The 25,595-nt window shown below is 34.1% G+C and overlaps 1 protein-coding gene across 1 annotated transcript in view; it reads right to left on the bottom strand.

The window, feature by feature from the left end:
* The window catches only part of LOC131152297 (putative UPF0481 protein At3g02645), a 213,205-nt gene extending 193,215 nt beyond the window's left edge, over positions 1-19,990 (bottom strand). The window contains exons 1-2 of the mRNA XM_058104113.1: positions 19,848-19,990; positions 19,327-19,654 (exon numbers count right to left, since the gene is read on the bottom strand). Of these exons, the coding sequence (XP_057960096.1) occupies positions 19,327-19,586 (260 nt within the window). The 5' untranslated portion in view covers positions 19,587-19,654; positions 19,848-19,990. The remainder of the gene's footprint in view (positions 1-19,326; positions 19,655-19,847) is intronic.
* Between the last annotated feature and the right edge of the window lie 5,605 nt (positions 19,991-25,595).

The raw sequence follows: 25,595 nt of genomic DNA, 5'->3' as shown, positions 1-25,595 counted from the left end.
GTAGTATACTTATGTTTCTAATATTAATACACGAACAATATAATAATATTACCAATAATCATGTACAAAAGGGTATAATTTTACTGCTAACCCAACACCTATAATACTAATAATAATATACAAGCAACAGATTGCTCATACTAGTAAGATCGATGCGATAATAGTACTGATGTAATCGATGTAGTAATAATATTGATAATAATATCTAATGAATACAGTAATGTTACTAATAGTGATATACAATCAGCGTAATAATAATCTTACTAATAATGATATACAAGCGATAGGAAAGTTTTAAGCTATGAACACACATGAATACTAACACCAAAAATATGAACTTGGAGATTAAAATTTTTAAGAACAAATATTATAAATTCCATGATGATACAATATAACAACCAACAACCTAAACATAAAGATCCACCATTAAAATACTATCGATAACAATAAATTTACAATAAAAATATTTAATATGTCCATCTAATGTAACCAAGATTTGACCTTTAAACACTGAAACTCCCAACAAGAATTTGCATCAATAATAATAAGTTAATTAGTATAAAATACCAACCACAACAATAAAAATATTTAATATGTCAAGATAATGTAACAAAGATTCGACCTTTAGACACCGAAACAACTCCCAACAAAAATCCAGGGGGTTGCAGGAACTGAGTATGGGTCATAGGAGTTGCAGCAGCAGAAGGAGACGACGACGGCAATGGGCGAAGTAATGGCTAGTGGTGAGAGGCGACGGTGTCTGAGCAGCGATGACGAAGAGAACTCTTCCGGCGTCGGTGGTGGTTAACGGTTGTTCCGCGTGGCCGGAGCTATGCAGAGGGGCTGCAGAGCTGAGTGGTGGGACTGACGGCGACGGCGGCGGCTGCTGGGTTGCCGTGCGTGGCCGGATGCGGGAGAGATTGGGCTCGGGGTGGTGAGTCTTGCCGGAGTGATTGCCGAGAATTCCGCTGGCATTGCTGTCTTGGCGGAGAGCTGCTTCGCGGGGTGGAACGCCGGAGTTGATGGTGTGATTCGCTGCAGAGGATGGATGGTGGCTGGGTTGCTGTCCGTCGGGTCGTGGGCTGGTTTGCTGTCTGCTGTACTTCTCGGCGGCGATGGCGGGTGATCCGGCGTGACTGCTGGCAGATGCTGGTGCGGACGGCTGTTGCTGGAGAGGCTTGCCGGAGCAAGGAGTGGCCAGAGCTGTGGGAGATTACAGCCGTTGTAGGGGAACTGAAGGCGGAGTGGATGGCCGCTGCTATTGCCGGAGCTGGGTTGGTTCGCTGGGAGCGGAAGGATCTCCGGGAGTTGCAGAGGGTCGTGCTCGGCGGTGATGTCTGTTCGTGGGTGCGGGAGAGCCGTGAGGGCTGGAGCAGGGAAGGTTGGTTGGCAGTGAGAAAAATAGGGAGAGTAGGGAGCTGGAGAATGGGAGGCTGCTGGTTTGGAAGGAAGAGAAGACGATAGTGTCGGTTGCAGGGTTTTTTTTTGTATTCGGCTTTGGCTGTGCGCGCTGTGCAGCGCCCCCCCGGCCCCCTTTGAAGAGAGGAAAGAGGTCCTTATATAAAAAATTTTAGAAACCCTAAAAAAACTTCCTTTTTCGATTTTCTTTTTCTTTTTCTTTTTCTCTTTCTACTTTAACTATTATGGTAATAATGAAAATAGTAATACTAATAATAATAATTATAATAATAATATAAAGATCAATAAAGAAATAATAATAATAATAATAATACTAATAGTAAAATAGATAATTAAAATAAAAATAATAAAGATATTATCAGTAAAATAACGATACTAATAAGGTAATAATACAAAGATTAAAATTAACAATTAATAATAATAATAATAATGATAACATTACTAATAAAGATAAAGATAATAAAAATAATAATAGTCAAAATAAGATACTAATGCTAATAATAATAAAATAATGATAATAAAAATATATTAAAAATAATAATGATAACAAAATAATAATAATAGTAATAACAAAAATAAATAAATAATGATGAGAATAAGAATAATAATAATAATAATAAAAAAATAAAAATACTAATAATAATAATAATAATAGATAAATAAATAAGAATAAAAAATGATAATGGTAAAGTAATAATAATAATAATAATAAAGTAATAAATATAATTAAAACTAATAATAATAATAAAAATAATAATGATAGCAAAATAATAATAATATTAAAATAATAATAATAATAATAATAATAATAATAATAATAATAATAATAATGATAGCAAAATAATAATAATAATAAAATAATAATAATAATAATAATATTGGGCCTGGGTAAAAATGGGGTGTCTACAGTTTGGAAGGAGAGGAACTCCAAAATTTTTTAAAGCAAAGTTTCGAGAGCGAAGGCAATTTTCTTGATGGTTCTAAGCAACATTTTTATGTGGAGCATATGGCATCCAAATTTCCTTGCAAATTGGGAGGAATTTCTCCAAAGATGTTTTCTGTAGGCCATTAGTGTCCAAGCTATTGCTTTGTCTGTAATTCTACATTCTAGTTTTCTCTCGGTGCTTTCGAGCTTCTAGCTTGGATGGCTTGCCGCTTGAATATAAATAATTATCTTCTATCTCTTAAAAAAATTAATTCAATAATAAAGCTATTGTTGGCTTCCAAATTGAGATACTTAATTGATGAATGCAAATGCAAGTAAATAAATAAGTACCTTCAACAAGATCGGTTATGGAAAATTTTCAAATGTTGCACGTTAAGGTTTTCTAAAAATATAAAATGACGAGCCTATTCCAAAGACATCCACAATGATTTTGCATATGAAGGAAGAAAATTGTGAATAGTTAGTCCTTATATAAATTAGACCATGATACTATAGCAAAGCCAAGAGCTTTATGGAAGGAGCAAAACAAGGTGATAAAAAGTCAATGTTAATTATATGATGAGTATGACCTAAACAAAGTGCAATGGGAACCACTAGTGAAACTGATGGGGCATAGGAAGGAAAGTTAAATCAACTACCTTTCCCACGCATCATTCAACTTACAAAAAAAGACAACTCTACCATTAAGTCATCCCCCTTCATCCAAAGATGCTATAGGTGATAAAATGAGGGATAAACTAAAAATCTAAAAGACCAACATTATACCTAAAAACGATTTTTTATCTGATAATAAGGATAAAAAAAATAAGTAGAAACAGAAAAAATAAAATCTTCAAGTAGCTAGTTGCAGAGTCTTAAACTAGGGCATAACTAAAAGTCTTATTTGACATTATGTGATATGATAGAGATTGGGTTTGTCGCCTAGGACTCATTAGGGTAGTGATGTGAGTGTACATGGTCAAGAAATGACTTTGACTATGATTATTTTGCAAGGACATAATGATTCAAGTTTGAAGAGTAATTCCCTTTTTATAGCTCACAAACATCAGACGTAGTGGCAAGAGCAGAGACCGTACAGATGAGGCCCATGTTGACGTTGCTTCACCCAAAATGGCCAAGGAAACTTGATCAAAAGTACGATTTATGTGAGAATGGAATTCCCATGGACTTAAAGCGTAGGATAAGGTGAGAATTGGATATTGATCTTTAAAGTACCGGTTTATACATGTAATGTTTACTTAGGACCAACCAAATTATAATTCTTGCTCCTAATATATGACCTTCACAACAACCATCAATCAATCATCAAAAAATTTACCTATTTTTTTCATTAATTGTATCATACAAATGATATCATATTGCAGTGGGTATATTAAAGTGTATTATTGAGGAGGTAAGTGAAATATTTCTTAATATTTAATTATTGAATAATTTAAATTAATTTATATATTTTTATTCTAAGAACTAATTTTAATTTGATATATTATTTTTTTAACAAAATTGAATTGAACTTGTAACCTATGACTTATGGAAGAAGAAGAATAAAATATTCAGATTAATTCATGAGTTAAAAGAGTTTTCTTTTTTAATGAGAAAAGGTAAATTTTTTTTTAGAAAATAGCACAATCTTTAGAAAAAAAGGTAAATATATTAGAAAAGAAGAAGGAAACAAAAAGCTTGAAACTTAAAAGAAGAGAACAACACAAGAAGAACCAGCTAGAAATAAGAAAAATTACAGTAATCAACCCCCGAAATCAAAAAGATTTTAACAATTAAGAACTCCTCCTAGTCCAATGAAAACAAATTTCTATCGGTTTGGCTGCAATGGAACAAATTAAACATGCAACTATGTGAGCACTTATCCTTAAAAATTCTCTCAAGAAAATGGCCATCAGAACGGCTAATCTAAAAGTTCTTAGAACCTTTTAGTCTGGAAAAGTTTCAGACTTGAAACACTGACATCAGATCTTTAGGAGAAGAAAATGCAGTCTGCAACGATGGTGGAAGTTGAGCAAGCAGAATCGCAGAGGAAAAAAGAAAAGTTAAAAGAGTTGAATTGATTATTTCAACTACTTAAATAAGTCAACCAATTAAGATTGTGAAACATATGATAACTCGAATCATCAATATTCCATGCACGAGGTTGGTGCCCTCCTGAATACTTCACATGGACTAATTAATTGCAAAAAGCAATGTGCAAGCAAACAGTAAACCCAGACCAAAAAATTGAATTAAAATATACTGAAAAATATACAGCAAAGAAACAAAAAAAAAAAAAGATAGCTAGAATTATAGAACTGGAAATTAGAATATATGGCAAATACGAAACTCAACAGTATAGCTAAAAAAGATTGCTAGAATTAATCACGTACCCAAAAATTTAAGGCCGGGAAGCTGGAGACGGGTAGATGATGATTTGGTTTAGCGGATGCCGGGGGAGCTGCTCCATATACTGCATCTGCGCTTTATGACTGGTGGTTGGTTGATATCCATCATGGGAAGGGTACTATTGGATATTGAATGGCATGCCTTAATTTTATTTATCTCACTTTATTTGTATATTTATTTTTTGTAAAAAAAAAAAAAAACACTTTTAATTAAATAATTGACTAATTGCATACAAGCATATTCAATGCTCACCCAAAATATAAGAATAAATCACTCTTACCTTAAAACTCATGTGTTTGGTCCATTTGGATATGTGTTTGCATTTAATGTTGTTTTTGTGTTCAAGTTTATATATATATATATATATATTGATAACCCAGAAACTTTAGCCACCATCATGCCACTTTAGATATTTTGATGTGACACCAAACCCGCGAGAGTGAAAGTCGCTGACCCATTAATGCACCCGTGGTAATTCACCGACATAATATCTTAAAAGAGAATCAAACTCGTGACATTGGGGTCACCAAAATCACAAGTCACCTTTATCACTTAAGTCGGCCTAGCTGGGCGTATTAGCCCGTGATTTTGTTATGAGCTTAGAATGAATGAGACATCTAATGCCCCTTTTCAAAATGTCCCTATTTTCGGGCCGATGAATGGGAGCTAAAAGATTTTGCAGTTTAAGTTTAGTACATCGAGCTACCAAGAAAGAAATTTTTTAAAAAATTACAAGAATATTTTTAAATCAATTTTGATTTAACCAAAATTAGCTTTTTATTGTATATTAATTAATCCAAACCTATAATTCTCACATCAATTATGTTGTTTGTAAGATGCATTTTTTAAATATAATTCTTATCTATTGTTTTTATTGCCTCATTTTTTTAAACTACAGACACATCAATTGTCAAATAACTTTGAATATTTAGACTTTATTAATTCAAAGTGAATCTTAATTCAATAATTGAAAAAGATAAATGGGCAATGCCTTTTTTGTAAATTGATTACTTGTTAGCACTTTATTTTTAATAAATAGATTTTTTGATAGAATAAAAGATAAAAAATAATAATTATATTTATATCTAATAATAATATACTAAGAAAATAGTAAAATGTAAGCAAAGAACTAATATCATATGCATAGTAGGATCTCAATAAGTTACTTTATTGTTTTGAAATGAGTGTCGTATTAAAAAAATGGGATAGGATAAGGGTATATTGAGATAATGTTTTAGAGTATGGGTTTCAGATTTTGAATTTGAATGTGTGGATTTGAAAATAAAAAATAAAAAATTTAGCACAACTTTATACTATATTTTATCCAAATTTAGAAGAATCCAAATCCAATATCTGAATTCTATGCTCCCAAATGTGTGTGTGTATATATATATATATATATATATGTATATTGAACATATATGTATATTGAACATAGTGTATAGTTTTTAGTCTCAGATCAAAATATTTGGATAACCTCACTCACTTGTATAGGTATACATCTCAAAGTTGTAAGTTAAGTATACCAAGTGATATTTACTTCCTTTTATATAATTCTCTCTCTTTTACTTTCTTCTTGGTATCAGAGTAAGGTTGGATTCCTTATTTAAAGTCCAAGTTCTCAATTGAGTCACTCGCCATTTATGTGAAGCTTGTTCGTCAGAAAGTTTTATTAGCAGTAGGTTGAGTCGTATGCTGAATTGGTCTGTTTCATACAAACCGTTTTATTTATTTAATTCTTTATTTTATTTTATGAATTAAAATTTTAATTTGTTTTCTAAAAATTCTAAAAAATAGGAAAATTTTTGGAAAAATCAAGAAAATTTGTGGAAAATTTACGAAAAAAATGTTGAAGGTTAGAAAAATAGAAAAAAATTTATTTTTTTGGGTTGTTTCAAGCCGAAACATGAGAAAAATTCTTTACAAATCCCATAAAATATTTAAAAAATGTTGAAAATTTTCAAAAATTTTCTACAAAAATTTTGAAAAAAATCTGGGGTGTTTTTAATGGTTCTTGTAATTTGATATTTTTCCCTGTTTTGCCTTTATGTGTCTCTATGATTTTATAAAGTGCAATGAGGTCTTTTAAACTTCACATGTCTTGGCTCTAAGGGGGGGTTTATCTAACAAGTTTCTCTCGTTTCGAGGGCTTATTACACATTCCCAATCACATTAAGGTTTTTAATTTTCTGTTAATATTGTTCAGTTTTTTATATATTTATTTGTTTGTTGATTTTAAAAAGAGTTAATTAAAACTTATTAAATTTAATTTAAGGATAATTAATAATTAATTAGGTACCGTTCGTCGAACAGGTGTGTAAGAGGTGTGAATACTTTCTCCTCGCATAACTGAATTCCTCATCCCAATTTTGATAAAAACAAACTAAGACTACTGATTCCTTAGCTTAGGCTTAGTCTAGTGACCAATCAAATGAATAGTAATTATGTGTTCTAACCATAATTCGGTAAATAAGGTTAGCGACAACTCCATAAAATTTTAATATTATTATCACTCGCCATCTCGAGACCCTTCTCCAAGACGTTGCGACAATTGTCATTGTATTATCTTCTAGAGACTGATATGTAATTTTCCTTCCTCCATTGATAAATCTTTGATTTTTTAAAAATGATTCTAGTTGTCGTTGAAACTCATTCTTCTCGCCTTATAGGTTAACTCACTTTGTGCATGAACTTGTAGTGCTGCCAATAATTCTTCCAGTCCCTATGTCTTTTTTTTTTTTAATGATTTTTGTATGTGTAATCTTCTAAAAAAATAAAAAATTAGAGTGTGATGCCTAAAAATTATGATTTTCTTAGTAGCATCGTGCATTCTTCACATGAACTTGATACGTATATAAGTATTAGTTTGACCCAAAAGCTTTAGGGGTCATTTCGTACACTATAAAAAATTATGACAACAAAAACTAGAAAATGAAAATTAAAAATAAAAAATCTATCCAATTTTGTTAATATTTCAAAAACTAGAACAAGTTAAAAACTTGATTAAACAAATAATCATTCTTGCTTTTGAGTCAAATAACTATTAAAAATATGACTAAAATAATAAAAATACAAAAGATTGCAAATTAAAAGTATTATAATAAAAAACATATTAACTATCTTAATTAATATGTTTCATAATTTGCTTTACAAGTACAATCTTTTTGTACATTGCAACTGAAAATAAGATAAATATGCTTTTCAATAGATTTTATTATCCTTCAAAAAATTTTATAGATAACGAAATTTCCAAGACTTATGGGTGCCATATGCAAATAAAAGAAGTGTATTAGGTAGATGTACAGCAATCAATATGGTCTGCACGGACGGGCAGATGACAAGAGTACACTTTTGCAGGATACCAATAATATATCTATTGAAAGGTGTGGCTCTCTTTTTTAATCTTATAAATTTAAAACAAAATAAACTAAAATGAGTGAACGCCACTGCAGGGCCCACATGCATAACCCTGGCGCGTTTGGAAAACATTTATGTGTGGCGGAGGGCCAAGCAGGCAATGGCTTGGGGCCCATGGAGTTTTTTTTTTTTTTTTTCAATTTGTTATTATTTTATAATTAAATATAAAATAATATTCTGTTAGGAAAATTTTTTTCAGTTTGATGCTCACGTAATCTCGTTACTTGATTCAACGACTCTCAAGCAAATATTGTTAGACCATCCAGCGAGATTTACTTGTTACGCGTCACTCAATCGATTGGGTTACAATTTAAATTTCGCTCCTTAATCCAACGAGATTTGTTTAAATCTCGCTAAACAAAACAACAATATTTACTGTGTATTTAATTTTTTTATTAATTAAGAAACCCTAAGTATTCCATTTCCTCTTATCTTTCTAATTGCAATTTATAACATGAGTTGTTTCAATTTTTTGTGTTCTCCTTTTTTTTTTTCATTTATAATAATAATAATACGGAGGACGACTTGTCACATTAGAAAATAGCCCAATTAATGGAATTTGCAGATGACTTGTCACACTAGAAAGTAATTTCAATTGATGAATGATAGCTTAAAAGGCAAGCTTTTATGACAATACTGAATTTAACACGGAGGTTACAATTTTATTTATTTTTAATAATAAAACAGAAAAAAATCCAAAGATTTGTGTACTGATTCAGTTGATTGTCCACATGGCCTCTTGCATATCCCCTTTGCATAAGCTTTTTCCATTCTAAGTTCAACTTGATTAGATTTGATTTACACTAATAACAAAAGCTTGAATTTTGAGTAATATTTTACTTGATTAACTTGAGTTTGACTCAATTCTAACACAGCAAGTAGAAGATATAGTGAGTTTGCTTGATTCACTTTTACATAATTTGGTTGTTTTTTTTTTTTTTTAAGGCTTGTGTTATTTCAAACTCTTTCATATGTTGCCTAACTAATTTTATATCATTTTGTTTTTAAAAAGACAAATTATTAACATTCAAAATTTCTTATTGAAGTCAAGAAATATAGGTATGTGAGTCATCCACATCATAATAAGTGGAGTTACAAGTGATCCCCCATTCGGGATTCAAAGAAGTGCTCTATGAGGACTTTGAGATCAGATAGATTTTCTTTTCTTTTCTTATGAGCCCCTTATTTCTTTAAATTTATAGAACATTTAGCAATAGCTAATAAATGAAGTGTCTATTTTGTTCATCTAAAGTTTAAGGAGTATACTTTTACTTTTTGGAAAAGGGCTAAAGGTAAATCCCTATTGGCGTATTTCATAGGTTAATGGCACTATTAACATCAAATATCAAATCAAAAATTCATTTTCTTTCCCTTTGTTGTCTCTTTCATAGTACCATTTTCAAATAAGTTTCTATAGAGAAATATTTATGTCTACTACTTGCAATTCTAAAGGTTTTATTGTACCACACAAATGATTTGCATCATTTTTCTTTACCAAAGAACAGGACATCTATTCTAAACAAGCTTACTATTTTATTAGGTGGAAACATGTATAGTTGGAACACCTAGTTTTTCTCTTACCATAAAGTCAAGCCAAAAGTAGGTTGACTAAGCTTGGGTTGGTCGACACTAATGTACTCCATGTATGATATACGGAGGTACAGAATAAAATAAATAAGCATATTTACATCATAGTTGTTACCAACTAAGAGTTTATGGACAAAGACTAAGACAAGAGTTCATTGCTAGAACATGGATGATTGGAGGATTGATGAAGTTTTAAGGTATTTCTATCATTTTAACCTCTATTAATATATCAAACGATATATAAATCCCAACCTATGAAATACACCCATAAGGATTTACCTTTAGCCCTTTTCCTAATTAAATCTTTTAAATCTTAATTAATATGTTTTATAATTTGCTTTACAAGTACAATCTTTTTGTACTTTACAATTGAAAATAAGATAAATATGTTTTTTAATAGATTTTATTATCCTTCAAAAAATTTTATAGATAATTTTAAAATAATTATATTTTAAATTTACATGGTCATTTTATTTAAATTTAATTAAAAATATTTTTTTAAGAAGAATAATATAAATTATAATAATTAATTTAAATATTAAAGTATTCTGAAAATTTTGGACATAAAAATTTCAGTTTTTTGAAAACGTCAAAAAATAGACAATAGATATAAAACAAAAATATGACTATATAAACAAACGTGCTTTTCTTTTCTCACTGTGTGAAAATAAACACACAAAAAATAAAAAATAAAAAACGAAAAATAAAACTTATATCAAACAAATCCTTAAACTCTTAGGTGGTGGGTTGATATTCCAGTTCGCTAAGAACTGCACCCCCAAACGAAATTTCCAAGACTTATGGGATGCCATATGTAAATAAAAGAAGTGTATTTCGTAGATGTAGCAGCAATCAATATGGTCCGCACAGGGCAAAATAAACTAATAATATATCTATTGAATGGTATGGCTATAAATTATAACAAAATAAACTAAAATGAGTGAAACCCACTGCCTGGTCCGCATGCATAACCCTGGCGAGTTTGGAAAACATTTATGTGTGGTGGAGGGCCAAGCAGCACTATTGGCACTGGCTTGTGAGGTCATCTTGGATGATGACAATTAAGGGGCAGGGAGTTTTTTTTTTTCCATTTTGTTATTATTTTATAATAAAATATAAAATAATATTTTCTTTAGAAAAAAATTTTTAGTTTGATGCTCACGTAATCTCGTTACTTGATTTAGCGACTCTCAGACAAATATTGCTAGACCATCAAGAGAGATTTACTTGTTATGTTAGGAACCTGTGAGCATCTAGATCAAGGTGGCACCAAAGATTTAACGTGGTTCGGTCAATAACGACCTACGTTCACGGAGGACACACCAAGAATTCACTATCTCATCGGAAAATATTACAATTCTCTCTCTTTCTCTCTTCTTCCTCTCAGCTCTCTCTGAGCTTCTCAAGCTTCTGCACTCTCTGTGTGCTGTACATTACATTTTCCACAGCCCTCCTTTTATAGGCTTGGAATTTACATCATAATCAATACAAATCAATCAAATTGGAAATTAAAACTGAGAGATTAATGGAGAATGAAAGCACCACGCGTTTTCTAACTCAACAACGCGTCTCCAGCTGTCTCCTAGCTGTCTTCTATCTCCATCTCTAACAATCTCCCACTTGGAGACAAAGACACCTCCTCAACCAATATCATGAATAAATGATGTGCTCAAAATATGTCTCCAGATATGAAGATCAACTGAAATTGAACACAACTTCAACTTTTCCGTAGTCACCATCTTCCTGTCTGCTTGATTCCTGCAAACTAATCTCATGGTTGTCATTTTTACAACTGGTGTAAAAATGTCAATGTAGTCAATCCCTTCCTTCTGCTTAAAGCATTTGACTACCAACTGAGACTTGTACCTTCTGGAGCCGTCATGCTCCTCTTCAATTCTGTACACCCACTTGTTATAAAGACCTTTGGGCAACTTCCACTTTTTGTTAGAGGTGAGGGACTTCATCTCATCCTTCATCGCAAGCTCCCACTTACTCGTATCTACGACCTGACATGCTTCATCATAGCATTCGAGCTCTCCTCCATCTGTAGGAAGTAAGTAATCAATATACCTTCTGTCTGGTATATGAGACCGAGGAGAACTCCTAAGCTCCAGAGCTGGAGTAGGAGATGATCGTGCGTCGATCTGCTCCACTGGTTCCTCCGCTTAAGGATTCTCGGTATTCTGCTAATGTGTCTCAACACATTTTGAGTGGACCAGTTCTAGTCCCTTCTTCTTTGAGGCATGGGTGTTTATTTGGAAACTAACCCTCTTCTGTTTCCTGACTATACAATCCTCACACATGTCAACCTGCACTGACTATAGGCCACTCAATTTTTCCTTTGAGTGTATCACCCTGAGTCCATTCTCGCTCATGTGACCAAGTCGTTGGTGCCAAATGTTGCTGTCGTCATTTCCTGCAGCAACTGAAATAGACATGGAGGCATTAGAGGTTCAAAAAAGTGTTCCACTTTTCTTACCTCGTGTAATTGCTAGTACACCCTTTGAAACTTTTCATTCATCACCAATGAATTTCGTCGTATATCCCTCATCTACCAGCTGACCAACTGAGATCAAATTCTTTCTCAGGTCTGGAATATACCTGACATCCTTCAGCGTCTATACTGACTCATTTATATTGATCTTTACAACTCCCTTGCTGGTTACGTCGCAAGGTTGATCGATGCCAAGGTACACCTTACCAAAATTACCTGGTGTGTACTCCTCTAAGCAATCTCTGCAGCATGTGGCATGAAATGAGGCTCCGGAGTCTAAGACCTAAGACTCCTGCTTGCTCTCCAAAGAGCAGATCAACATCTCATCATTCTTGGAAGCAATATTTCCTTCTGTCTTTGCCCTCGTCTCGAATTCTTTCTTCTAACTCCTGCACTGGTTCTTGTAATGACCAGTCTTTCCAAGTTCCAGTACTTAATAACTTTAGTGCTCTGAGAACCTGTGTCCTGAGTACCTCTGGGATTTCCGAATTTAGACCATCTGGGCCTAGATCTGCCGCGGTTGTTTGATCGTCCATGCCTGTTTCCTCTGGCTCGACTCTCCATGTTTAAGTCTAAACTCGAATGGGAGCTATGGTTCGGCTGCATTCTTATTTCCTCCGTCAAAATCATGCTGACGACTTCATCGTATACAAGCTTCGATTTACTTGTGGAGCTACTAATGGCAGTAACGACACCATTCCAATTTTCAGGCAAATGACTGAGAACAAGTAGGGCCCAAATCTCATTATCAAACGTTATCCCGACTGAGGCGAGTTGATCATACAACTCATTGAAGTTATTCAAATTCTTGCTGAAACACTCACCTGCAGACATGTTCATCGTAAATAGTCTTTTCATGAGATGTACTTTGTTTGCGATTGAAGGCTGCTCGTACATATTAAAGAGCACATCCATCAGAGACTTGGTAGATGTTATATGCTTGATATTGAATGCCACAGATTTCAACAACGTCATTCTGATGGCTCCGAGGGCTTTTTGATCAAGAAACTCCCACTTGTCCTCATTCATGGATGTTGGCTTACCCTTCAACGGTAAGTGTAATTCCTTCCCAAACAAATAATATTCTATCTGCATCTTCCAGAAACCGAAATTGTTTCCATTGAACATTTCGATTTTTGAACTCTTTTTATTCGACATCTCGATTCACTAATCTAGAGATGGAATTAACTCAAATGGATAGCTCGATTGGATCCGGAATGATCGAAAATCCTAGAAATGGTTCACGTTGCTCCAAAAACGAACCCAAAACGACTCTAAAAAGTTCAGTCAAAGTTTTAGTCAAACCTGATCAAACTTACTGACGTGGCAGGCTGATGTGGCGTGCTAACATGTGCCCCCTGCTGACGTGGCGCTGAAGTGGCAGTACTGACATGGCACGATGACATGGCAGCTAACGTGTCGCTAATGTGGCAAAGGTGGGCCCATTGGTGATGTGGCCGTGTGTGGCCCATTGGCGACGTGGCAGTCTAATGATGTGGCAGCCAGCTGACATGGCCGGTTATGAGCAGTGGGTAGGATTCGGGTCGGGGATCAGATCTCGGGTTCACCCGAGTCTGAGTGTCTTGCCGGTTCGGGTCGAGTAGAGGACCGAGTTGGGTCGAGGCAGATCGATAGAAGAAGATGCATGCAGCGCGTGAGGGACTATTTGTTGGTGCATTGATGGCACGTGGAGAGGCGTCTTGCTCCGGCAAGGCGTATTAGGGCGCGTGTGGCTTCTACAGAACTTTGTTCGAGCTCCGGATTGCACCCTTCTCTTCGTCTCGACGAGCTGAGTGCGATGGTGGCCTCAAAATACAGTTTTGTTCTACTGGACAGAGCTTTGAATTTCGGGATCACTTCTAATCTGGCTTTTCTGCTCCAACCGAGCTCTGATACCACTTGTTAGGAACTTGTGAACATCCAGATCAAGGTGACACCAAAGATTTAACGTGGTTCGGTCAATAACAACCTACGTCCACGGAGCACACACCAAGAATTCACTATCTCATCGGAAAATATTACAATTCTATTTCTCTCTCTCTCTCTCTCTTCTTCCTCTCAGCTCTCTCTGAGCTTCTCACGCTTCTGCACTCTCTCTGTGCTGTGCATTACTTCTTCCACAGCCCTCCTTTTATAGGCTTGGAATTTACATCATAATCAATACAAATCAATCAAATTGGAAGTTAAAACTGAGAGATTAATGGAGAATAAAAGCACCACGCGTTTTCTGACTCAGCAACATGTCTCCAGCTGTCTCCTGACTGTCTTCTGTCTCCATCTCTAACATGTTACGAGTCACTTAATCGATTGGTTACAATTTAAATCTCACTGCTTAATCCAACGAGATTTGTTTAAATCTCGCTAAACCAAACAACAATATTTACTGTGTATTCAATTTTTTTATTAATTAAGAAACCCTAAGTATTCCATTTCCTCTTGTCTTTCTAACTACAATTTGTAACATGAGTTGTTTCAGTTTTTTGTGTTCTCCTTTTTTTTTTTTCATTTATAATAATAATAATAATAAGGACGACGACTTGCCACACTAGAAAATAGCCCAATTGATGAAATCTGTAGATGACTTGTCACACTCAGAAGTAATCTCAATTGATGAAATTTGTGGTCCTTATTTTCTGTCATTTACCACATATGATAGCTTCAAAGGCAAGCTTTTATGACAGTACTGAACTTAACACTGAGGTTACAATTAGAAGGGTTGCTGGGATGTCAATCTTAAAAGTGCAGGTGAAAAAATTTTTGATTTGTTTTTTACTAGTGTTGTATCTTCCAAGGGAACTTTTGGAAGTCTAAACTGTCGATATTGATTCACATATTGAAACATACCCAACCCACCCTAATATATATTGAACACGTATAAATATGGCCTCAATAAGACCATAGTATGACTCTAGGTCCCAACACTTATGCACACATCATATAAAATACAGAAGTATTAAAAATGCATTTAATTGAATATTATTAGGGAGTTTGAGAGCGCTCGGGTGACTAAACCTGGTGTTCAAAACTCCTCGGGCGCACGAACTGCTGAGAAGTTAACAGTTGACTTAGGCTCTCGGGCGACCGAATCATATTGTGCACACTGTCCTTGGGCATCCGAACCCTTCAAAAGGGACATTCCACCAACTCGGGCGACCGAACTATTTAATATAAATTGGACCCTAGACGACCGAACACAGGAGTTCGGGCCACCGAACATATGACCGGACACCCAAAGTTACGAAGCAATGCTATTGACTTTGATTTGGGCCATCGACCTTAAATTCGGGTGATCGAATTGATTTAAATAACCTTTATTTCTGTGTCTATTTGGGCGATCAAATTATGGTTTAGCTACCCAAACCTCGCCGGGTTAAAATTATTTTAACTATGGTAAAATCGGGTTATTTTGGGTTAATTATGTTTAAACAATTTGAAACTTTTATAATAATACACAATAGGTCCCAAACGGTTATATATTTTATCCTATCTATAAATATGAGTTCATTTGTGAGGATTAGTGTGAGATTAGCCAAAATATTTAGTAAGAATCCTCTTTATCTCAAAATCCCATTTCACCCAAAATACTATCAAATATTTATTCCCTCGATATATTTTGATATTGTGAGAGTTTATTGAGTGGTCTTGTATTTATTAGATAGTGCTAATACTCCCATTTGATTGGTTGATTGTGATTATTTTTTTGGGGAGTTTGACTTAATTTTATTCTACATATTTCAATATTATAAATCTTGTGTTGGGATAAATTAACAAGCTTAGGATATTTGCATTGTCATTGCAAGTGTCCCATAGCTTTGATTTTGGTGTGCAAAATATTTTTCTACAAGTTAAAATATTTTCAAACTAATCTTGTGCTCACTACATTGAAGGAAAATTTTTTGAACTAGTTTGAATACTTGATTTATATCTTTGAAACCCTGATTTGCTATTGAGATTTCATTTAACTTGTTTGAAAGATACAACTTGTTTAGAACACTCTTGGGCATATTAGCGATTATAACTTGTTGAGTGTGGCTTGCACAAAAATACACATCATTGAGCTTACATTTACCTACATTGTTGATGTGTATGTGATAGTGCGTATTGGGTACATATTTGCTTTATATGAAAGTATAATCATTGTATTGGTTATTTTGTGAAGAATACTGTTGTATTTCCAGGTGTGGCCTAAGAGGGTTTGATCTAGTCCAGAAGGATCAGGTTGGGGTTAGCCCTATGAATTTGATCTAGGACATTCTCCGCCCCGCAAGTAGAATTTGTAAAGGTTGAGGTCAGCCCTGTGCTAATTGACCTGATGGTATTAGGTGTTGCTCCACTCGTTAAGTGAGCATTAGTGGAATTTTCGGACTTGCGAGTTAAACGCGGGGATGTAGGCATTGTACCACTGTACCTATATGTTTACATTTATCATTTAAATATTTGATTGAGATTGTGAATACATAGAAAGACACTAAGTTTGTGAAATACTACTTGCTAAATTGGTTGAACCTAGGGGATTAATTTTTAAATACCCAATTCACCTCCCTCTTGGGAATACACCAAAACTAATAATTATAATAAAAAATGTATTCACTATCTTATTTAATTATTACTTTTCATAATTTACTTTGCAAGTACAATCTTTTTGTACATTATAATTGAAAATAAGATAAATATGTTTTTCAATGTATTTTATTATCCTTTAAAAAATTTATAAATATTTTTATTTTAATTATATTTTAAATTTACATGGTCATTTTATTTAAATTTAATTATATTTTTTTGAGGAGAATAATATAATTTATAATAATTAAATTAAATATTAAAGTATTTCGAAAATTTTGGAAATCAAATTTTCATTTTTTTGAAAACGTCAAAATAGATATAAAACAAAAATAAACGTGCTTTTTTTTTTTTTTTCACTGCATGAAAATAAACACACAAAAATAAAAAAACGGAAAACAAAACTTATATCAAACAAATCCTTTAATTCTTAGGTGGTGGGTTGATATTCCAGTTCACTTTTCTATGTGGAACAACTAAAAACTGCACCCACAAGAGTACATAAGATCCAATCTATGCTCATTATTCACAGCCAAGTTTACATCAGTATATTCATGAGGGATGAAATTTGATTGAATGAGATCAACGGGAAACCAGTTAACTCGAAAGAGGAGGGCTTAAAGAGGGCTTTTCTTAATTTGAATTTGTTAGGGGTCGTTTGGTATCATTATAAAAAATTAGAAAAATAAATTATTGATAACCAAGACATTTGTCAAGGAAGCAAAAACCTTTGTTAAATCCTAAATGTTCGCATTTTCACATGTTTTTTTATCGATTAGTTTCGACATATCATCTTTATTAGTTTTAACTGACATTTTGATGCATTGGGAGAATGCTGGATGGGTCCTTATTCTTTGTGTTGCTTTCTTGACAGTTGATATTTGAGATTTTGGAAGACATATATATATATATTAAAAATATTTTCCAAGTCTTAAACAAGACACTTGCATGCAAATATTGTATACTTCTTTTGTCTTTTTTACCTCGTTCAAATAAAGTTTGTTACTTTAATTTTGAACTTTTCATTATTTGTGTATATACTTTGTCATCCTATTATTTCTTTGATTACCATTGAACCCATTGCTTGTAAAAATCTGATTCCAAGTTCTAAAGCTCATTTCAACAAAGTTAATTATATTTAATATATGTTCTTGCCTAGTTGGATAAAGTTGACTATTAAATCGTAATTCTTTTAAGAACTTGCATTGCCTATAGCCATAATCAACTTCTATATATATATATATATATATAATGAAAAAATCATAAAAGCACTACTATGGTTATGAAAGTAGCACAAGTTCATTTAAATTAATAATATACAACCAAACCAATCAACTAATTTATGAAACATTCTTTCGAGGAACATAAAGCATCCTTTGTTCATTTCATGTTCTTTCCATCACATCTCAATATTTGAACTTAAAACATTCAATGTCTTGTTCTTGAAACCCTTGGTGGTATTTCCTACCTTCCAATGACAGAACATATGGTCTGAATGAAGGTGAGAAGTATGAGAACTATAGCAGCAATGGTAGAAGAAACTTTCCAAGGAGTGCTGAGATAATCTCGTTTGAAGGTAGCCTTCCATTTGTGCCATGGAACTTCACAAAATTCTTTGATTTCTTTCGCACAACCATAATAATAATAGTTGCCACCTGCTAATGTAGTTTCTATTACAAGATTATTGAATAGATTTGCAAGTCTAGAGTTGTCTCCATAAAAGGTCATAATAATCCCATTTTGAACAAGCAACTCAACATCTTTGTTAGTGTCTATAAGATTATCCATCAAGTAGATGTAATCAGTAATGTAACTATCATATTGATAGTGACACTGCTCTAGGGCCATGAGATTTCTGAGTAAAATTTCCGAGCGTTGTTGAATCACTAGTTGTGGAATTTTGAGTACTCCTGAAGTATAGTGTATGTCCAACAAGGGTTCCAATGAACCCTTCATGAATACTACACCTGCCTCACAGAGATCTACTGCTTTTGGTATTGAAACATAGAATTTGTCAAAATCATATGGAGATCGTCTTAGGGATAATGGTAGATGGCAAAGTCTTAGCAAATCAAGAAAATGTTTTACTTCTAATGTTAAGGTTATCTTTGGGCAATTCTTTGCCATCAATATGTCACCAAAAAATGAAAGGGAAATCTCAAGCAAGGAGTGATTCGAGCAATTGCCTGTAGGGAAGGCCAGATCGAATATTGTTTGGAGAATAAAAAATGGAAGTTGGTTTTCAAGTAGTATCATGTCAGACCGCATGTCAAACACCGTCCATCTCTTAAAATATGTGTGATTTTTTGTATCTTCCGATGCGCAAGTTCTAGTTAAAACAAGCATGGCCTCAATGATGAAACTGCCATCAACAAGCAACATTTTAACGAATTCATCACTAGTAAGCTTGATGTTTTCTGCATAACAGTCGCGGGCATCTGCTTCCAACTTCTTTATTTTTTCAATACAATCATCTAAAATCATATTGGTACGAGAAAGAAGCTTGTTCAAATACCTCAATTTGACCTCCTCCATAGCCAAAAAATTTTCTTTTCCGTGGTGAAGAGGGCCGATGGAGACCATTTGAGGTGTGTAAGCTTCTTCATTCACACGACGAAGCCTTTTGGGGACTCTGTAAATACAAGAGTTAGCTGGCAAGGGAGGCAATTCTTTTGATACCATCTCTTTTATATCAAATGACCCACGACTCTCATTTTTCTCTATTAATCGTGGTCCAGCATCATCAGCACTATCCATGATCCTTTCCTCTTCCATTCAATGAATTTCCTTTTTAATTAGCTGCTTGTCAATGAATATGTTGAACAGGCAATAGTGCTCATGATCTGCTTTACAAAAGTTTCACATATATATAGGCATGTTAGTGTCGGCTATACAACTTTGAGTTAGCAAATATAAATTCCAGCTTCAAACAACAATGATAATATTAATTTGAAACTAAAACCAGAGAATCTAATAGAAACAAGCACTTGCACTATTTATAGGGATAACAATATTGTAGTAGTAGTAAGAAGTAACCTGCACTGCAGTTGTGGCTGGCCAAACTCTTGTTGAAGGTACTAGGATTGGAGGATGGAGAGGTAAATTTCAAGCAGAGGGAAGCAAGCTGGATGGCATGGGAATGGGGAAATTGTAGGTTTGGAAGCACAATCCCATTTCTGGTAACATTGAACGAGCAGCTGTTGTTGTCCGCCAGCTGCATGTCCCCCTGCTATGTATGTGTGTGTGTATGTACATATATATATATATATATATATATATGTATATATATATCGACTCAACATTTACTTCGGAGACAGTAGCTGCACATGCATCCCACCTAATCAATCTAAATAATAAATACTTAAAAAAGAAAAAAAAATATTCACATACTTTTCATGGGTCACATTTCCTTTCTACCAATTGTTTGTACAATCTTTTTGTATCTTCGAAAATCAGAAATCAGCCAAATGGCATCGAAGAGCCGAAGATGAACCGGTACTTGTGAGACCTAGGACAATCATTACGCAAGAACTATAAAGGAAATCATGTAATTGTAACCATCTTGATTTTCTTGATCATATTATTTAAAAACCCTCGACGATTATATCTACGGTTTCAGATATAAGCTAATTTAGAAGGAAACCTTTGATGGTTTCGTTTGGTGCGGTTTTAGTTATTTGAATATTTTTGATATCTGGCACAGGATCTTCTTGTAACGTTATTTGAATATTTTTGATATCCGGCACAGGATTTTCTTGTTACGTTATTTGAATATTTTTGAATTTATAATGGCAATACTCTATACAGTTCTTATATATAAGACATTTTCGTGTCAATGAAGGTTCATAAACAATTTCTATATGGTATCAGAGCTGCCCTCTAATGTTGCTGATCTCCTTTAAACAGGTTTTGTCTTCCATTGGTTAGCTGTGAATGGTAAGGCGGGGGAATCCCTTTAGCGAGGACTATTTATTGCTTTCCTTTTGTTTTGGTTTGTTTCTGTTTTATTATTAATTTTTGTTTTTGGCCCTGTTAATGAGTCTAATGTCCAAATTTAAGTATGTTCAAATTTATCACTCTTGCAACTAAGATTTGTATTGTAATGCTATGTTGTCCTCTTTTTACTTGCTCAAAATATTATTCAAATTTGGGCTTTTGCTTGGAGACCTGAGTCTTATTAAGTAACTCGTACATTTTTGCTGGTGATTTGGTTTGCTTTTGAGCGAAAGTTATTGAGTTGTTTCCGGAAGTAAAAGGTTGCTGGAGAAACCGTACTGGATGGGGAAGTAAGTAACTCGTACATTTCTGCTGGTGATTTGGTTTGCTTTTAAGCGAAAGTTATTGAGTTGTTTCCGGAAGTAAATGATCAGTCGCTTGGGGTTGGTTTGAGAAGGTCTTGCACGTTCTGGGCTCATTAAGGTTGCTGGAGAAACCGTGCTGGATGGGGTACTCTAACTCGTACATTTCTGCTGGTGATTTGGTTTGCTTTTAAGCGAAAGTTATAGAGTTGTTTCCGGAAGTAAATGATCAGTCGCTTGGGGTTGGTTTGAGAAGGTCTTGCACGTTCTGGGTACCTCGACCGAATGGAGATCGTTTATTGGTCTGGGAAATTGCAGGTTTGGAAGCACAATCCCATTTTTGGTCATAATAAAGGGAAAACACGATTAATAGAGAAAAATGAGAGTCGTGGATCATTTGATATAAAAGAGATGGTAACATTGAACGACCTTCTTATTCCTCCATTATTGTTGTCGTGGTGATAACAAAGGTGACAGTGGACACATGCAGCTGGCGGATAGCTTCCCCACAAATCATGCAGCTGGTAGATCCAATGTGAGATGAGAGATTCAAAAATATTTTAACCCCTTCTTAATTTTTCCCTTTGTTTGATCGTTTTGATTCTTTGTCCAATGAACTCTACATGGACTGGATTGCATTGATTATTACTAGGACCCATAGTAGCTTTAAAATCATCTCTTTATCTTTAGATTGCAGCTTTCTAAGTGCAGGCCATGTGCTTGATGGCATGAAATATGACTGCACACAACTTTTGCTTCTTTAGTTGTCTTAATTGAAGAACTATAGAATTACTTTTTGTTAGTGTCACTTCTTAATAATCTGTTTTTTTCTAATATACTTGCTCATGAGTGCGTAAAATTACCCCATATATTATGGTGTCGTATGTGGATACACATGAAATCCTTAGAGCTCTTTTTTTATTGGTTTTTTTTTTTTCATAAATAATTATTAGAGCTTATTTAAAATTATATAGCTATTTCTACTATTTGTTAGGAAAGATGAAATAATTTTCAAACTAATTTTTTCATTATTTTAAAAATATTCTTATTCCTTGCTTGGATCAATGATATAATTATTTGCTTGCACAAATACTAATTGGTACTTATTTCTCCATTGTACACCACCTTGGAAGTAGTTTAGGGTAATATAATTTAGAGCTGTCCTAGTTGAAAATTGAGAATACACCCCTAATCCTAGAGTCAATCCTCAAGTACTACAATGTGCATACATGTTTTCTTTAAAATCGTCGTATATGAGATTTAATGATACAATAATAATTTCTTTTAATGATAGGAGATGATTCATGACATATATGACAAAATATTTTCAAAATTTTACCAAAATTTCTAAAAAAAATATATTCTTTTAAAAGGACTTACATCCCAATTGGGATTTCTAGTTACAGTACCATCAATCATTTTTGTCATTGTGAAGTATACAAATATCCCTTATTAGGCTTCCATGCCTAATCATGTACCTATATTAGATCCTTACCACCTATTCACAGGAAGTGGTGGGTATGATAATATCCCGAAACCGTTAACTATTAAATATAATTTAAAATTTCAAAGTCACTACAAATACTAATTTTTTCTTAATAATAAACATGTATACTTAGAATACTCAAAGTAAAAATTTAAGCATGAATTTTAGATCAATAAAACTTTTTAAAAAATATTTAAATAATAAAAAAATTTATAAACATTATATAAAATATTTAATTCAATATGTATATCAGTTTGGCTTGGTTTGATTAATTATGGTTATTGAACCTACTGAACCAAAATCAAATTGATAATTTAAAAAATAAAAAATCTTAACTAAAACTGAACCCAAAAAAAAAATGATTAACCGATTAATTTTTCGTTTTGATTTTGTCTGCTTTTATAGTTTGGAAGGAGAAGAACACCAAAATTTTTTAAAGCAAAGTTTTGGAAGGTGCTAAGCAACATTTTTATGTGGAGCAGATGGCATCTAGATTTCCTTGCAAATTGGGAGGAATTTCTTCAAAGATGTTTTCTGTGGGCCATTAATGTCCAAGCTTCAGTTTCAGACATTTGTTTTGTTACCTGTTTTGCCTTTAGATATCTAGTTTTGTCTGTAATTCTATATTCTAGTTTTCTCTCGGTACTTTCAAGCTTCTAGCTTGGATGGCTTGCCGCTTGAATATAATTCTCTTCTATCTCTTAAAAATATTAAGTCAATAATCGAGCTACCGTTGGCTTCCAAATTGAGATACTTAATTGATGAATGCAAATGCAAGTAAAAAAAATAAGTACTTTCAACAAGATCGATTATGGAAAATTTTCAAATGTTGCACGTTAAGGTTTTCTAAAACTATAAAATGACGAGCCTATTCAAAAGACATCCACAATGATTTTGCATATGATGGAAGAAAATTGTGAATAGTTAGTCCTTATATAAATTAGAACTTGATAGTGTAGCAAAGCCAAGAGATTCATGGAAGGAGCAAAACAAGGTGAAATCTATTTTGGGATAATTTTTGGTTAGTTAGGTACCGTTCATAAGAACGGACGTGTAGGGGGTATACTAATACCTTCTTCTCGTGTAATCGTACTCCTGATCCCGACCTTGGCAACGCAAACCAATTCTACCCTTAATTTTCGATTGTAATCAAGTTTTCTAACCACAATCCAAAAGGTTAGTAGTGATTTCATTATACCATTTTTCCAAAAATTAAACCTTACATTTTTCATTCGCCTCGTTCCGCTTCGGGATGTCGCAACACAAGCTTCAGTTTTACACATATGTTTAGTTTCTAGTTTTTCTTTTACATATCTTGTTATAAGCATCCTAATTATATGTTTGATACATTAGAATCAAATGAAACATGCATATTTAATTCTATAAATGAAACATGCATGATTAAAAAAAAAAACTAATAAATAACATAACATTATTATAAAAGGAGAGGGCTGTCATCTTTTTCAGTTGACCCGCAACTTTTGGTTTCTAAATAAGTATTCTAAAGAAGAAGAAAGAGTGAATCTGGTCCTGGTCTTGGGCCTGGAGCCTAACCTTTTACCCTAGGAATTTTCTTTAGACTAAAATATTCAGACTAATTTATGAGTTAATAGAGTTTTTCTATTTAAGTTTGAAACTTTTAAGAAGATGAAGTAAGAAGCTAGCCTACGAACTGACTAGTGTTGGGGAATAAACCGACCTGGAGTAATAATCACGCACAAAGAAAAAATCATACACATCCACAAGGAACACCGAATTTACGTGGTTCGGTCTAAACTGACCTACGTCCACGGGAGCACACCACTGCACTATAATCTGGGAGAAATAATACACGGAGGAGCCACTGCTCAACTCTCTCTCTCTCTCACACACCTCTCTGCTCTCTGCAATCTCAGTACACTGCACACCTCTCTTCACGCAGCTCACAAAATTCACACACTCTGCTTACATTTACTCACACACAGCTATACTGCTGCACACACAACTCAACACCCCTACGCACAACTCTTTACACAGCCCATATATATATATACATGAGAGGGAGTAAAAATCAAATATGGTGGCTAGCAAATTCAACAAAGCTTGAAGAGCAGGTGGCCATCCATCTCCAGTGTCAAAGATGGTGGCTGGTTGTTGCGGTTGTCTGCGGCTCCATACCTACAGAATTCAACAATCTCCCACTTGGAGGCGGAGACAGCATCTCAACCAGTGTATATGCAAATGTTGTGCTCATGTATGTCTTCAATCATGAAGACCAACTGAAGTTGAGCATAACTTCAGTTTCTCTCTCGTTGCCACCTTCCTGTCTGCTAGATTTCTGCGGACTAATCTGATGGCTGGCATCTTCACAAGTGGTGTAAAAATGCTGGTGTAGTCAATCCCTTTCTTCTGCTCAAAGCCTTTGACTACCAACTGAGGCTTGTACTTTCTGGAGCCGTCATGCTCCTCTTTGATTCTATACACCCACTTGTTGTGAAGGCCTTTGGGCAACTTCCACGTTCTGTTGGAGGTGAGAGACTTCATCTCGTCCTTCATTGCAAGCTCCCACTTGCTTGCATCTTCTGCCTGACAGCATTCAGGCTCTCCTCCATCTGTAGGAAGTAAGCAATCTATATACCTCTCGTCTGGTACATAAGGCCGAGTAGATCTCCTAAGCTCTGGTACTGGAGTAGGAGATGGTGGTGCGACGATCTGCTCCACTAGTTCCTCCGCCTGAGGATTCTCGGTATTCTGCTGTTGTGTCCCGACACACTTCTTTGGGGCACGGGTGTTTATCTGGAAACTGACTCTCCTCTGTTTCCTGACTATGTAATCCTCACACATGTCAATCTGCACTGACTGTAGACCACTCAATTTTCCCTTTGAGTGCATCACCTTGAGTTCCTTCTCACTCATGTGACCCAGTCGTTGGTGCAAATGTTGCTGTCGTCATTTCCTGCAGCAACTGAAATAGACATGGAGGCATTTGAGGTTAGAAAAAGTGTCCCGCTTTTCTTACCT

The sequence above is a fragment of the Malania oleifera genome, chromosome 3 (assembly GCF_029873635.1).
Source record: "Malania oleifera isolate guangnan ecotype guangnan chromosome 3, ASM2987363v1, whole genome shotgun sequence".
Taxonomy (NCBI): Eukaryota; Viridiplantae; Streptophyta; class Magnoliopsida; order Santalales; family Ximeniaceae; genus Malania; species Malania oleifera.
Note: the sequence above shows the minus strand (reverse complement) of the source record. Positions and strands in the feature narration are given on the sequence as shown.